Raw genomic sequence first — 16,784 nt, 5'->3', positions numbered from 1 at the left:
AAATCTAAACACTCTGGCTCTAGAACCAGTGCCATGAGCCTCCTCCCACTTCTTACCTGCTTGGGCAGTGGGAGCAGAAGTCCACTTACCTTCGCCTACTTGGTGTAGCTCCCAAGACCTGGGACAGAGGTTCCAGCCTACAAGGAAGAGGAGAGGAGAGAGTAAGAGGCTGGGCTGAAGCTCTATGCAGGGAGATGGTGGAAGCAATGGTAGCAGGAAATTCTTGTACATGTTCTGGGGCATGTCAGCCTCAGCTGGCTTCCTGCTACCCTCTTGAATGCCTTCTGAAAAGTCTAGAGGTTGATCTGCTGATTTCCTTCTCTATAAATTTCCCTCCTGCCTGGTGCCCCAGGCTCCTAACAAATGGGCCAGTTTCAGAGAAGCTCCCCATCTCCTCCATCCCCGCAGAAAGCATGGCTGTCACGAGAAATCTGAGAATTCTAGGAAATTTCAGTGCCCGTGGCAGTCAGAGGAGACCCACAACAGAAGGATGTTCACCCTTTCCTTCTCTCTCTTTAGGGTCCTTATATTCCTAATCTAGGTGTGTAAATGAGCTTAGGACAATCTTGAAACCTCATGAAATCCCACACTATGCTTCATGTGAATGTGCCTAAATGAGTTCCGGGTAGGAGGATCCTCCTAGGATTCATAGTCTCCTGAGTCCAGAACATGTAACAGCCTCTCCTTAGGAAAACAAAAGGTGCTGCTCAGGAGTGATAAGACAGAGATGAGGGTACATAAAGGCTCAAGTAAGGTCTGGTTTGGTTTGGTTTTGCTTTTGCATTTCATATAAGGTACTCAAAGTTGGCTAATTACTGAAACCTTCTCAGAGGATCAAAAAGGGCTCTTTGGAGAGGGAAGTGTGAGACTGGGGTTTTTTTCTTTTTTTAAAGATTTTATTTATTTATTCATAAGAGAGAGGCAGAGACACAGGCAGAGGGAGAAGCAGACTCAATGCAGAAGCCTGACAGGGGACTCGATCCTGGGACTCCAGGATCAGGCCCCGGGCTGAAAGTGGCTAAACCGCTGAGCCACCTGGGCTGCCCAAGACTGGGGGTTTTATACTGGACATGCTCCAAGGAGACTGGAGCCGGGAGAGCAAGAGGGAAGAATAACTAGGATTTTTCTCACCTCTTCTTTCTTGGGTCTTGGTGCCTGAAACTTGACCTTGAATGCATCCTGATGAACCATGTAAAGTCAGGAGGGTGATACCAGGATGGGTCAGGGAGAGTGGAGAGCTGGCTTGGCAGAAATGGGGATAAACATAGATCAAGCACATGTGGAGCTGTCTGCAAGTGTTTCCTCTGGATGCTCATTTTTATTTAGTGTCTGGATGAGTAGAAGTCAGTAACAAGCAGCGTGACATAGCCTATGACCTCCAGGCTACATGTGACAATTGCTTTCTGGTGGCTTCCTTGGCAATATTTCTCTCTCAGATTGAAAAAGAAAGCTCCTGACTATCTTCCTCTCTTTAGGCCCAGTCCGGGAGTATGAGCTACTGCTTCAGGTGTCCTATAGAGATTCCAAGGAGAAAAGAGACCTGAAGAATTTTCTGAAGCTTTTGAAGCCTCCATCATTATGGTTACATGCTCCAGTGAAGATTATTAGAGCAAAAGCCACTACACGTAAATCTGCCCTCTTGGGACTGGGAATGGAAGGGGGAAGGTGGGTAGCAGTCGGGTCAGGTTAGGTTATGCTATGGAGACAATCAACCCCACATTATCTGTGGTTTGAAAGAAGACATTTTATTTCCTCTTCATGCTACCTCTTTATTGCAGGCTGGCAGCAGGGTTGTGTTTGTGTGGTCACTTGGGAATTCAGGCTAATGAATCAGACACTATCTCAGATGTACTCAGTTGGAGCCAAAAAGAACACTCATTGGCAGTTGAATCCTCTAACTCAGAAGTGACACATATTAATTCTGCTTACAACTTATTGGCAAATACTGGTCTTGTGGCCCCATTCAACCTCAGGGGGCCAGGATATGTAATCCTACTATGTGCCTGGAAAAGAGCAAGAAGTAATTGATAGCACTAATGATCACAATGCTGGGTCTCAGAGACATTAAATGATTTGCCTAAAGCAGTAGTTCTCAAAGTGTGGTGCCCAGATTAGCAGCGGAACCAGTATCAGAGAGCTTAATGAAAATGTAAATCCTTGGCCCTGTCCCAGACTTACTGAATCAGAAACTTTGGAATGAGACTCTCTAGGTGATTCTGACACATGACAAAGTCTGGGAATCATTCCCTATCATAATATCACAAAGTTTGAGAATCATTCCATATCAAATATCATAATGCATATTTCCCCAAAAATGTCTGGTGACTTTGTCCCAATTTTTTGGCCAATTATAAAGGAATACCTGTTGATAGGTGTTTTAGGTCAGTCAGTAGGGAATGAGCACACAGAATTGGCTGATGGAATTTTTCACCATGACTCTCAAGAAGAAAAAACTCTCTTGATGTTTAGCATCACCTGAGAATGGTGCTGGGTGGGTAGGAGGAACCTCCAGCAAAATGGTGGTAAAGAACTTTTTAGAATTCTTAAATAGCTGTCAGGTTGACACCCTCTCTTCTGCTTCTCTTTCCCATTCTAAGGGCTATCTTCAGGGCATCCGTGGGCATCCATCCTTCTTTTGGATGTCAGGCCCAGCCACTTGATTTTGTGTTTTTGTTAGGTGTCTGTTATCAGGCTGAGAATCTATTGAATTGGACATATATTTACCTTAAACATATTACCATCCTACTTTCACCCTTCTAGCTCTTGGTGGGAAACACTTGGTTCAGATTCTAAGTCTAAGGGTGAGAGCTCAGGACTGGTCAGTTTATAAACCAGATCTCATGCAACCAAGCTCTGTTTTTTGTGCAGACTGTGGCAACCAGAATGGGAGTTTGCAGTGTGCCTGTGAGGACGGCTACACCTGGTTTCCTCCCTCATGCCTTGATCCCCAGAAATGCTACCTTCACACAGCTGGAGCACTCCAGAGCTGTCACTGTCATGTCAACAACCTCAGTCAGAGCACCAATTTCTGTGAGAGAACAAGTAAGCACATAAGGGTGCCAGGAGGAGAGTTCTGGGCTGGGGCCCCTCCCACCCAACCTGCACAGAGAGGGAACTCTAGTTTCTTGCCCATGTGTTAACTCTTAGTCTCCATGAGCAGAGCTATGGTTTGCAGGATTGTCAAAGGGCCATGACAACATAACCCACTAGGCTTAGCTGGACAGAGAGAGAGCTTTATAAGTGTAGAAAAAAGGGAAATGAGAGTTGATGTTTGGGCATCACTTTAACCTCATGGTCATCCAGCTCAGCTCTGCATTTCAATGATTTTATTGAGATTGAGGGGAATTCACAGGAATCCCAAGTAGGAGAACTGCTTGAGTACACAAAATTTTTTTCCTGCCTTCTTTTCATTTCTTTTGCCAACATCAATTTCCAGAAAAGGGAAGTCTAGAGGTGTGAGAGTAGGGAAGAACACATAGTGGTTATACTGAAATATATGTTCTAGGTGGCCAACAAATATATGTATTGAATGCATTACCAAAACAAAACAGAAGTTAAAAGTCTAGCCTAGGAAACCAGTGGAAGCTGGGGGACCTTTGTTGCCTAAGGGTTATGTTCAGTAGATGATGAAGTGAGCCAAATGATGTGGCCTCCAGGGCTTGAAGGACTTTGGAAAGTCTCCTCAGAGACTACTCCAGTTCTCCTGAAGCTCTGGATTTTGGTAGAGCTGTGCAAAGAGAGGGAGAACCCAAAAAAACCTAGCATTCCTGGGCATTCTTGGCTCCCCTTCCCAGGACCATGCCAATTCATGATGGCCACACATATTTATGAAACGCCATATTTATACCCAGATCTGAGGTGAATTCTGGGAGGATACAATGAAACATTTCTCTCTCTCTATGAATTAGCAGCCCAGTTGGGGAGGTGAGGCTGTAATCCAAGAAAGAAGACAATGTAATTTCTTCAATAAATTTGAATGAAAGCCTACTTTTTGAAAGGTGGTCTATGTCTGATGCATCTTGAAGAGATACAGAGATGGATCAGACAGGGATTATACTCACAAGGCTCTTTCCAAAGTGGAGTGTGTTTATATAAACGTGAGAAATGCTCACAGATATGTTGGTACAAGAGGTTGTAAAGGGAGTATGAACAAAGTACTGTAGGAGTTTAGAGGAGCGAAAGAATTTGCGTTTGGGGGATCTGGGGAGGCCTTGCAGAGGAGGTACATTTGACTAGGTCCTAAGTGAAGGATAAACAGAGTTTGTCCATATGAAAATGAACAACAACCTGCCCCAGCACAGAAAAGCAATGGGAGAGTCAGCAAGTAGTGTCTTATAGTTTTTTCTTCTTAAAAAATTTTTCATAGGCAGAATGTTTCAGCTCAATGCCTAGATGGACACACATTTTAGTGTTAACTGACTGCCTTTTGTAACCACACATGAGTGGCCACACATTTACGTATTTGTAAGGTTATCTTGATCACCAGCACCTTCTCATTATATTTCAAATCCACAACTGAAAAGTCTAGTTTTGTGTCTGCTTCCCATATTATTTTAGGTGAACATTCATTACATTACAAGAAGAAATTGAAATGCTGCTGTTGAGTAGATGGGCTTCAAATGTACTTCTGTAATTTTATGCTGCAATAAATTCCACTGAGTGATTTTTATATCTATAAACCTCTTTTTATTTCCCATAGAGGTTTGGGGCACTTTCAAAATTAATGAAAGATTTACCAAAGACCTTTTGAATTCATCTTCTCCTTCATACTCCAAATATGCGACTGGAATTGAAATTCAAGTAAGCGCTTTCTACTTACTACATAAGAAATTGTTGGCTAAACATAAGTTCAGATGTTTTCAATTCAGCGTGTTTATTTAATACATATTCTTAATTATTCATGTTCAATGAGTTATTACAGAGCAGTTAATCGCTTTGCCCACAACTGACGTATGTTGAACGTTTTCTTTCTGGGAGATTTTTAACAATTGACTTCTTTCCATTTCTCTTGTGTTCATTTTTGCTCATTTATGTGAGTCATAGTCTACCAAGTCTTCTTGATTATTTTCTGTTTTATATTTGTCAAAAGAAAATTTCATGCTCCAGGCTCAATTGTCAGCATTTGGGATTCATTCCATAAAGAAGCCTCGCTTCTAAACAGAATTACTGAGCAAAATTCTGGACTATGTAATGAAGTCACCAAAAAGTGAATCAGTGTCTGTCTGCTTAGGATGATGGTTCAGATGTCATTTTCACTGAAGACATACACAATTACTTGCCAGATAGAGTCAGTTTAAATGCATATGGAGATTTATGGCTTATTTTTGTGAAGGAGAAAACAGATTGTGGGTAAATTTGTATCATCTAGCACCCAATCCCCTATTTTCTAAGCAATTGGTTCTCCAATCTTTACTAGCAAACTCAAAAATAAATGATGTGTGAGTGTGTGTGGATGTGTGTGTGTGTGTACAATTCTCAACTGTCATTTGAACTCTATTTGTATAATATGCAACTGCCTCCTGTAGTATCTCTTTCCTTTGCTCAATGGTTCTATTGGTTTACTTATTATCTGCGTGAGTTTTTTTTCTTAAATATCTTTCTTGTATGGGGTCAAAGATCAACATATTGCCCTTTTTTCTCTTTGTAAGCTTAAGGAGGCATTCAAAAGAATTCAAGATTTTGAGTCAGTTCGTGTCACCCAATTTCGGTAAGTACTCACAATGGCCTTAGAAGGACATCCCCAGAGGGGTGCCTGGGTAGCTCAGTTCGCTGAACTCCCACCTCTTGTTTTCAGTTCAGGTCATGATCTCAGGGTCATAAGATGGAGCCCTGTGTTGGGAATCTGAGCTCAGCAGGGAGCCTGCTTGAGATTCTCTCTCTCTCCCTCTGCCCTTCTCCTTTCACATGCTCTCTCTATATTTCTCTCTCTCTAAAATAAATAGATAAATCTTTAAAAACGGACATCCCCAGAATTGTGCACCCATCCTGCAGAATGCCTAGTGCCATTCCCAAATGATCTAGACAGAAAACAGGGAAGAGCCGGCCTTTCTAGTAGGATTCTCACTAAAACCGGACAAAAGTCTGTGATGCTTCTAAAAGTCAGAAGAGGAAACTTAAATACTGAATGGCATTCTCCAAGCTGTAGCTCAGGAACTGGAACTGCAAACCCATTGTTGCAGAACTTGGGATGAAACAGGAAATCATGGTATGCAAGTATGGGAAGGATGAGGGGTAAAGATGAGGGTTTAGGTTGCAGAAGGATGATTTCTCTCTGTTCACAAGCACAGAGGGGTATGATACAGTTATATAATTGGGAGCCATGCGAGGAGACTTGGGTAAACCATTTTTGTGTAGATATCACCTATGCATAGCTCAAAACTGACTAGGTATTGTCTACAGCAAATAAAGAGATATTTAGTAAATTGTCCTTTTGTTTATGCTTTCATTCCAAAAATCAACTGGTTAGTTAGCCATGTGTACATTGATTACTACTAATAGTCTACTTGATAGAGGAAGGGGCTTAGAGGTCAGAGAGCTTGACTCTGAAAATATATATTTTTCACAGTTAAAGAATAGCTATAGGAAATTTTCAACAGCATTGCTTTAAATATACTGTCCTAGATATTATCCTTCCAATTCTCTTATGTTGTTACCTAAAGGCCTATATGTATAATTTTCTTTAAAATTCAATGTTAGGAAAGATACTGCTTCTTTTTTCTAATACCAAGTTCTATATAATAAATTATATTTTCTTTTCTGACTGCAGTTACTGAATGCATAGAAAAACTTGAAACAATCACAGTAATTTTTGTATTCAATATTCATATTTTTCTTTACCTTGGTCCTAGTTTCCCATTTATATTTATTTCTTTTTTATAAAATTTATTTATTAATGAGAGACACAGAGAAAGGCAGAGACATAGGCAGAGGGAGAAGCAGGCTACCTCTGGGGAGTGTGATGCAGGACTTGATCCCAGGACCCCAGGATGATGACCTGAGCCAAAGGCAGACACTCAACCACTGGGCCACCCAGGTGCCCTTCCATTTATATTTCTAACACATATTCCATTCCATATATTTTATAAGCTATCTCCTGTAATTTGTAGATAAAATCATAAAGTAGGCATAAGTCAATAAAATACAATTATTTAGGTCTTATTGTCTATGTATATGATTTAAAGTAAATCTTAATCTCTTAATGTCTCAGTTTACTTCTCTGGTGAATGGGACTGTTAAAGCTTGTGGAATATGATTTAACTTGATTAAATCAAATGAAATCATAGGCAGGAAAATATTTTGTAAACAATGTTTTGTTGATAGGAGAGCCGTATCAACGCAAAGACACTGTGACTCTCACTACATAAAAGAGTGTTTGGATTTATTCAAACATTGTGAGTGTAGTTCAATGTAGTGATTAAGAATTTGATATTTGGAGCATGAGAGATTCTAATCCATCAGTTAATAATTAATCATTACCTGACCCAACTTCTCTTTGGGACTCTAGCTCCCTTACCTACAAAATGGGGGACAATATAATGTTTACTTTATGGCATTATTGCAGGATTTAATATATATGATCTCACTTGTTTTCATGACCTCAAAACACAATGCATTATGCTGATGGTTTCTAAATGTATTACTTGAGCTTAGCCTTTCCCATGAAGTCCAAACCCAAATATCCAACTGCCAATTAACATCTCCATTGGACTTTCTAGTAGTCATGTCAAACATAATGTGTCCAAAACAGGGATCCTCCAACTTTTCTCCTCAAAACCTTTAAGCTACTTCTCCCACTGCTGTGTTCATCCCAGTTACAGTGACGCAAGTCTTCCAGTTGTACACACCCAAACTTGAAGTCATCCTTCAAGTTGTAATCATTTTTTATTGAGGTATAATTTACATAGTGAGAGCTCAAGCCTTATGTATACAGTTTCGTAAGCATTGACAAATGCTTGTACCAGCCACCTTTTAAGGAGACAGAACATTTTCATCACCCCCTGAATTTACCTTGTACCTCCAGACAATTCCATGCCCACCCCTACCTCCCACCAGAAATCACCACTGCTCTTATTTCTATCATTGTAGGTTAGTTTTGTCTATTCCAGATCTTCATATAAAAGGAATCACCCAATGTGTAGTTTTTGTGTGTGTCTGGCTTCTTTCCGTCAGCATAATGTCTTTGAGAGTCATCCTTGTTTTTCTGAGTGCCAAGGGGTCCTTCCTTTTTTTTTTTTTTTAAGATCTATTTATTTATTTTAGAGAGAGAGGGAGAGAGAGTCTTAAGCAGACTGCATGCTGAGCATGGAGTATGTCTTGGGGCTCAATCTCACAACTCTGAGATTTTGACCTGAGCTGAAACCAAGAGTTGACACCTTACTGACTGAGCCACCCAAGTGCCCTTGAGGAGGGTTTCTTCCTTTTTATTTCCCAGTGCTATTCCATTGTATGAATACACTGCAATTTGTTTTTCCATCCCTTACAGTCATTCTTGACAGGATCCTTTCTCCATTCCTAGTATCCTTCGTGATTCCCATGGCTCAGTTTTCATGTGCAACCTGACCACTTCTCCCCACACACACTGGCCCCCTGATAGATCCTCCTGTTTCCCTGCTTGCCTCCCTTCAGCTCATTCTATGCAGCGGCTCATTCTGAGCATGGCACTGACTTTTACTAAAGAATGAAACCTTTTAATAAAAATAAGATTCAAACTCTAAGGCCCTACCCAATCTGGCTTCTGGCTACTTACCTAAAGTCATCTCCTACCATTTCTCTCTTGCTCATTGAAACTTAGCTATGCTAAAATTAATTAATCAATCAATTTTGTCTTATAACTTGTTTTATTGAACTCAGTTTATTCCCCCTAGGATAATTGAAACCCACACTGAAGCCTTTCTGCATTGAGAAACAACTCCAGTTCTTGAGCTGGCAGATAGTCTTTCTATTTGTCTAATTGTCTAACTCATAGCATTTTCCTGCCTCAGGACCTTCACACAAGCTGGCACCCTACATCAATGTTTTTTGTAACACTGGACTTTTCTTCTCATTGTTTGGGCCTCAACTTCAGAGACCCTCTGCATAGAAAAGCCTTTTTTGGCCAGCTTTATTTTAATGTGAGCCTCATTGAGGCACCCGTGTGGCACAGTAGGTTAAACAGACCTTGGTTTCAGCTCAGGTTTTGATCTCATGTGTCATGATCTCATGGTGGTGAGATTGAGCCACGCATTGGGCTCTGTGTCAGAAAGGAGTCTGCTGGAGATTCTCTCCCTCTGCCCTTCCTCTCAGTCATGCAGACATGCTCTCTCTCAAAGAAATAAATAAATATTTTAAAAAATTTTAAAGAAATAAAGTGGGACTCATCTCCACCTACTATTCTTATCACTGCATTTATCTCTCATAACATTTAACTAAATTTATATATATATTATATACAATTGCATAATTACTTATATATGGTGGTTACTTGCTTCTTGTTTGTATTATCTTCTCTACTAGAATGTAAGCTCTATGAAGGCAGGGACCAAATCTATTTGATGTGTTCCTATGGATCCAGTGATGTGCATACATGCAGCAGGCCCTGAGTGACTGACTAAATGAATCTCATTTTTCTTTCCACATAGTCCTTACAGAGATGGAAGAATCTTTGCTGGGTTTGAAGTTGTGAGTTCCAGCAGCACATCTGAGCTGCTGTCAGCCATTAAACAGGTGGCTAAGAAGGTGAAGGAAGGCCTTCACAAGCTGTTCCCACTAGAAGACAGCTCCTTCAGAGTATTTGCAAAAGGTAATACTGAATTCCCATCCCTGGCTTAGGTTATGAGAGTCCTCTAAGTAGCAACTCATTTGTCTCTTCAGGAAGTAGACTGGAAAGGTTTCTGATACAGAATTGTTCTAGGACTGACTTTTAGTAGACACAGGCAGCTGTCTTCCCCCCACCATGATGAAACTCAAATCCAGCCACCTATTTCAGATCCTTGCTGACCAGAGATCTGATCTCCAGCTCACCAAGGGAAGACTACCTCTCTTTAGGCTCTAATGGACATGACTCAGCAATAGTTCACCAGTACACATGTTGAAAGAGCCCTGGGGGTGACATATTCCTAAACCATAATTCAAAGAACCAAAGAAAAAATGCATGTATCTAGATCTTTAACATGCACACATACATACTCACACATGACACCCCACTACTTTTCTTCAGATTTTTTTCCTTTTCCTTTTTTACATTCAGTCTTAAACCTCTTATACCTGCATATGTGCCACTTTCAACATTTATTCAACAATATTTACTAAGTGCCAAAGTGTCTAGGCACTTAAGACACAGTACTGGGAAAAACAAGTACACATCAGAGCCCTGGAGGATCGTCCATTCAGGGTTTCCTTCTCCTGGTCCCAATCACGGTAAGAATATACTATTAAGGGCCAGCTGCAAGAATAACTAGTGGCTCGCCACAATGTGAAAAGCTTTTAAAAAGGGTAAAAAGCAGAATGTGTCATCCTAAAATGGCAACCACCCATCTTATAACCATATCATTACTGCTTTGTTCCATAGCTTCTTGAAGATTTTCTGATTTTCCAACACATCCTTATGGAATGAAACTCTTTTCTGAGAGTGATCATCCCTGTCTTATTTTCACCTGATGTTTACTAGTTTATAGCCCATTAAAAGCAAGATTTTTGGCACAGGTCAAACACCTAGAGGGAAAGAGGCTGGCCATGGGGAGGGCATCAGAAAGTAGAAAGAGTACTGATAAGGATGAAGCTGGGCATCAAGGACAAATTTCTACTCCTGAATTTTGTCTGGGTTTTGTCTCTGAATGTATGACTTCGAATGCACTGATATATGCTTTGTATAGAGTGCCAGGCTATTTACACCTCTTTCCTTTTGGTTTCCATTTTTTTCCCAGCCCAGTGTAACAGCATTGTCTTTGGATTTGGGTCCAGGAATGATGAGTTTACTCTTCCCTGTAGCAGTGGCTATACTGGAAACATTACGGTCAGATGCCAGCCCTCTGGGTGGCAGGTCCTCAGGGAGATGTGTGTGCACTCTCAGCTGGAAGAATTGAAGAAGGTAAAGCATCTCTGTCTTGCATGCTGAGTTTCACAGTGGGTATCCCTCAGTGAGCATGGCTAGGTGAAGGTTAATATGTTAATTTGTTCCATTGGTCAGTGCACAGAAGTCGGGGTGTTATCAGACCCTGGTAAATATAGGCAGTGTTGGCATGATTGGCAGGGTCTAGGTGGAAGCCAAGAGAGTTAGAAAAAGTCAGAGGTGATAGTCCTAGTTGGGAGGGTGCTACAGAGTAATGAATCAATGTTAAAATGGTCTATGATAGATGGTAAAACAGCAACTAAGCTGGTCTTAGAAGTTCAGAAAGCCTGGGAAACAAAGATGCAACTAAAGGTGTGAGTCAGAAGCTGCAAACTCAGTACAAGTAAAAATATACACATGTTAGAAATCTGGGCATCCAGAGATGAACCATATGCAATGATAGAATGACAGTGGATCTTAAGGGTCATCTGGCTTATCAACCTATTATTATAGAAGTGAAAGACTAACCAGTTAATGATCCCTCTGGTAGCAAAAGTGTTAAATTAAAAACATGGTCACTTGATTTCCAGTCCAGGACTGTGACCTCCACATGATGTTTTTTTAGGAGGGTTCAAGTTCTTAAGGAAAGGTAAATAGAAAGATGGAAGCAAATGATGAGGAATTAGAACTCAAGTCATGGAAAAGAAGTACTCCAAGACCAGTTCACAGATATTGTTTTGCAAATAGATGTCCATATTAAGCAGAACTTCTCTTCCAGCTAGAGACCCTACTATTGCAGATGAAGTCAGAATGGTATTTCTCAAGGGACTATAGAAGGTTACTGCTTCCTTTCTGAGGTTTTTCATCTGTAAACTGGGTGGGGAGAGGTCAGACTCGATGGCTTCTGGAGTCTATCCTTGCTCTTGCTTTCTTTGCCTCAGTCTGGACATGGACCATAGCTGGGACTAGTCCAATCCAGGGTGTGAGGGCAGGCAGATCCCAGGTGCTTTGAGCACAGAATACTACTTTGTATTTGAGTACAAATTCTCTGCTTTGAGCAGATAATACTACTATCAGCTGAGAAAAGCAAAAAGGAAAACAGATGGTGAGGGGATGCCTGAATGGCACAGTTGGTTAAGTGTCCAACTCTTGATTTCAGCTCAGGCCATGATCTCAAGGTCTTGAGATCAAGCCCCCAGCATGCTCTGCACTGAGCGTGGAGCCTGCTTAAAATTCTCTTTCTCCCTCTCTCTCTGCCCAGTGCCCCCCCCCCCTCAACTCATGCTCACATTCTTTCTGTCTCTCAAAAAGGAAAACAGATGGGATCTTGTTCCTGGGTTGACTTGTTTTTAAGGGAAAGGAATATCCTTTTGTGGCTGCCTTCCAGGATAGCTCAGTATAGTGGAAGTAGAGAGGAACCTCAAGAAAGAAGCAAAACTCCAAACCCAAGACAAAGTGTAGTCAGATCTTCACATATGTCCCTCTATCTTCAAGGATTTCTCAGCATAGTATAGAGAGCATAACAGAATTTAGTACCAGTAGACCCTACCTTTCCGCTTCCTAGCTGGGTACTGTTTGAAAAGTCACTGAATCTCACTGAATATCAGTTTCTGTATAATTAGGGTCATAGTTTATATGAAACACAAGCCTTTCATTGTTCTATAAAACTTAACCATTTTTATTCCTAGAATCTCAGTGTGATGGCAGGCCATGCCACCGAGACAGCTGTGTCATCCTTGGTGCGAAATCTTTCCGTCGTCATTCGGCAAAACCCATCAACCACAGCTGGCAATTTGGCTTCAGTAGTGTCAATTCTGGACAGCGTCTTGTCCCTATCACTGGCAAGCCATTTCAAGGTGTCCAATTCAACAATGGAGGTAAAGTCTACCTGTGCTTATAGGACTCACTTTAGAGGCTCAGTCTCAGGAGGAATGACAAAAACCTGAGTTGAAGGTGCACTAATGAAAAAGAACAGAATCACGGAACAGTCATTGTGTGAGCCTTATTGCATTCTCCACAATGTACAAAAAAACTCATGGGATCAATTATATGAATTCAAAGCAAGAGGGGCCTATGTCTAGGCATGCTTAGAGGAAGGGGTGAGCATCTGCACTGTATGACACAGTATGACACTGTATGACACTATGTCATGCTGTATGACACAGTATAACACTGCGTGAGACAGGTGCCCGCTGTTTAATGTCTTTCCACCTGTCGTTCCTGTGGCTGAGAGCTCGGACTTCAGTAGTGCATATTTTAAGAAATCCCTCTTTTAAATGGGGAAATTCATGATTTAGTCGGGATATTTAAAAATTAGCTTAAATTTTATTCATATAAAACTTGCTTACTAAGAATTGCAAATAGGCAAAAAAAAAAAATGATATGTAATCTGGTCACCCTAGAATAGCCACTGCTTGCATTTTAGGTATCATCTCAGTGCCTAGAAAATGAAAAGTAGCACAAACAGGAACTCAATAAAGATTTGTTAAATAAATGTCCTTCCAAACATTTTGGATGTATGCATTTTATATGGTAAAGTATATAATATTTTACAAAATTGGATTGTAGAATTATAGCATTCATGATCACACCATGATACTTTAACTACATAAGGTGACATTATATCAGAGAAGACATTAAATATAAGTAAGTTAAAACTCCGTGAATCAAAGAAAAAATACTCAATTTTTTTTAAAGCCTGACTATGTGTTGTTTACAAGAAACCAACTAAAACAAAATGACACAGAAAGTCTAAAAAAAAAAAAATATGAAGGGCACAAACAGGGCAGGCAAACAGAAACCATAAGAAGGCAGAGGTTCCAAGGGGCAGTAAAAGAAGCATGCTATGGGACTTGGGGCCAGAAGCCACAGAGGGCTCATTTAGAGTCAGACTCAGAGTGACGATGACTGGGACAGAATGCCTGCAAACCAGAGCCATCGGCCAGAGACAGGGTCCTGTTGGAGAAAGCAGCACCTTTCAAGGACTTGTTTGGTAAAGGAAGCTTTTAAACTAAGACGGACCCTTAAAACCCACAAGGGTTTCATGCTTCCAGGTCACTTGTCCAGTGTTTAAGGATTTTTGCTTTATATTCTCTTCTTTTGCTTTATAGTCTCTCCTATTAATTATCATATGCACACAAATTAAAACTTGAATGTGGACGACATGAATTTAGAACTTCTGATGTCAGCAAAACAAATGTAACATTGGAAAGCAGTTTAAAACAATGTCCAATGTGTTGCTCTTTCAGCCTCAGCCTGAGCAGGAAGGCGGCCGTATTTGTCACCTCTGAGGAAGGAAATGGGCCCTGATGCAGCCCACATCACAGGATTCTTTCTCAGCCATGCTGGCATCCCAGTGTGCATACAAACGCTCTGGGGAGATCACTCTGGAGCTTTCACAATTCCACTGACCCAAGTTTCTTTACCCAAAGTTTCCACTGTGCAGAGCCACTAAACTCATTTTCGCTGAGTTTGGATGTGGTCAACTGGGCTAACTCTCTGGGCAATAGTGATACTTAATCCTGACGACTATCCCCTCCTAGTCCTCTGACCTGCTTATTCAAAATACAAACTGACTTTCATCCTTGTATTTCAGGATGTCATCAGTATAGCTGACCACATCCTCAGTTCAGCATCAGTAACCAACTGGACCGTGTTACTGCAGGAAGAACAGCAAGCCAGCTCGAGGTTTCTGAAGACACTAGAAAACATCAGTAGCCTCGTACCTCCAACAGCTCTGCCTCTGAATTTTTCTCGGGAATTTATTGACTGGAAAGGGATTCCGGTGTCTGCAAGCCAACTTAAGATGGGTTACAACTATCAGACGGAACTGTTCCCCACAAATGCCTCCATTCCTGTCAAAGGCCATGTGTTGATTGGGTCAGACCAATTCCGGTGGTCTCTTCCAGAAACAATTATCAGCATGGCCTCGTTGACCCTGGGGAATATTCTATCTACTACTCAAAATGGAAATGCTCAGGTCAATGGGCCCATGATATCCACGGTTATCCAAAATTATTCCATAAATGAGATTTTCCTGACTTTTTCCAAGATAGAGTCAAATCTGAGCCAACCTCATTGTGTGTTTTGGGATTTCAGTCGTTTGCAGTGGAACAATGCGGGCTGCCACCTAGTGAACGAAACAGCAGACACGGTGATGTGCCGATGTACTCACCTGACCTCCTTCTCCATACTGATGTCACCCTTTGTCCCTCCTGCCATCATCCCCGTGGTGAAATGGATCACCTTTGTGGGACTGGGCATCTCCATTGGAAGTCTCACCTTATGCCTAATCATTGAAGCTCTATTTTGGAAGCAGGTCAAGAAAAACCAAACCTCCTACACACGTCACGTTTGCATGGTGAATGTAGCCCTGTGCCTCCTGATTGCTGATGTTTGGTTTATTGTTGCTGCCACTGAAGGTTCCACCGTAAACCTTTCTGGAGTCTGCATAGCTGCAGTGTTCTTTATGCACTTTTTCTACCTCTCTTTGTTCTTTTGGATGCTCATGCTTGGCATCCTCCTGGCTTATCGGATCCTCCTTGTGTTCCATCACATGGCCATGCCTTTGATGATGGCTGTCGGGTTCTGCCTGGGGTATGGGTGCCCTCTCATTATATCTGTCATCACGATTGCAGTCACCCAGCCTAGCAATGCCTACAAAAGGAAAGATGCGTGTTGGCTTAACTGGTCTGATAGGAGCAAACCCTTACTGGCCTTTGCTGTTCCCGCACTGACTATTGTGGCTGTGAATTTGGCTGTGGTGCTAGTAGTTCTCACGAAGCTCTGGAGGCCCACTGTTGGAGAAAGACCGGGTCAGGAAAACAAGGCCACTATTGTCCGCATGGGGAAGAGCCTCCTCATCCTGACCCCTCTGCTGGGGCTCACCTGGGGCTTTGGCATAGGAACAATAGTGGACAACCAGAATCTGGCTTGGCATGTTATTTTTGCATTACTCAATGCATTCCAGGTGAGAACAATAACTCTTTCTTTCTTTCTTTCTTTCTTTCTTTCTTTCTTTCTTTCTTTCTTTCTTTTTCTTTCGTAACTTCTTATATCATCAGGTGACTGGAATAATTATAGAGAACTGAGGTTTGTAATACCACTCTGGAGGCTATCTCATCTCTCTGCCTCCAGTGTGTAACCAACACTGCCTGGCAACAGTGAATAGAAAATAAACACATAAGCAACAGGATCCATATTTTCTAATAGTTATTCTCACACTAAAGCAGAATATTAGACTTCTTCAGGAATCCATCCCAGGATTTTAAACATTTGAGTTCATAGAGCTAATATTAATCCCTCTTGCTGCCAACTCAGTCCTCTTTCTCTTGGGCAGACATCTGCAAAAGCACACAGGGGAAGGGAAAGAAATCATGAGTGCTTGTTGACTCTGAATGGTGCCCAGTCTCTAGAGCATGACAGAAGAGGAGCTGGCAAACTGTAGCCAGCTCTGTTTTTGTAAATAAAGTTTTACTGGAACACAGCCATGCCCATTTTTATAGATATAGTCTGCGGCTGCTTTCTTTACACTGGCAACATTGAGTAGTTGCAACTGTATGACTTGCAAAGCCTAAAACATGTCCTATCTGGCTCTTTACAGAGAAAGTTTGCTTACATCTCCTGCAAAGCATGGGTTTTATATTCCACAATCAAAGAATGTTCAGAGACTTGTGGACGAAATAATCTTTAGGTTTCATTGAGTGTGGAAGGGAGCCTTTAACCCTGGTTGGATGAAAGTTTTCTGGTCACCTTTGCA

General features: G+C 41.5%; 1 protein-coding gene across 3 annotated transcripts in view; it reads left to right on the top strand.

Moving 5' to 3' along the window:
• Positions 1–16,784, top strand: part of ADGRF1 (adhesion G protein-coupled receptor F1) — a 133,984-nt gene that overhangs the window by 98,657 nt on the left and 18,543 nt on the right. For all 3 annotated transcript variants that reach the window (XR_005367801.1, XR_005367802.1, XM_038554261.1), the window contains 8 exons: positions 1,476–1,625; positions 2,869–3,042; positions 4,700–4,800; positions 5,649–5,707; positions 9,618–9,778; positions 10,902–11,065; positions 12,715–12,903; positions 14,622–15,995. Coding sequence is in view for 1 of the 3 variants with exons in the window: in XM_038554261.1 (XP_038410189.1) it covers positions 1,476–1,625; positions 2,869–3,042; positions 4,700–4,800; positions 5,649–5,707; positions 9,618–9,778; positions 10,902–11,065; positions 12,715–12,903; positions 14,622–15,995 (2,372 nt within the window). In the remaining 2 variants the exon portion in view is untranslated. The remainder of the gene's footprint in view (positions 1–1,475; positions 1,626–2,868; positions 3,043–4,699; positions 4,801–5,648; positions 5,708–9,617; positions 9,779–10,901; positions 11,066–12,714; positions 12,904–14,621; positions 15,996–16,784) is intronic.

This window comes from Canis lupus, chromosome 12 (genome assembly GCF_011100685.1).
Source record: "Canis lupus familiaris isolate Mischka breed German Shepherd chromosome 12, alternate assembly UU_Cfam_GSD_1.0, whole genome shotgun sequence".
Taxonomy (NCBI): domain Eukaryota; kingdom Metazoa; phylum Chordata; class Mammalia; order Carnivora; family Canidae; genus Canis; species Canis lupus.
Note: the sequence above shows the minus strand (reverse complement) of the source record. Positions and strands in the feature narration are given on the sequence as shown.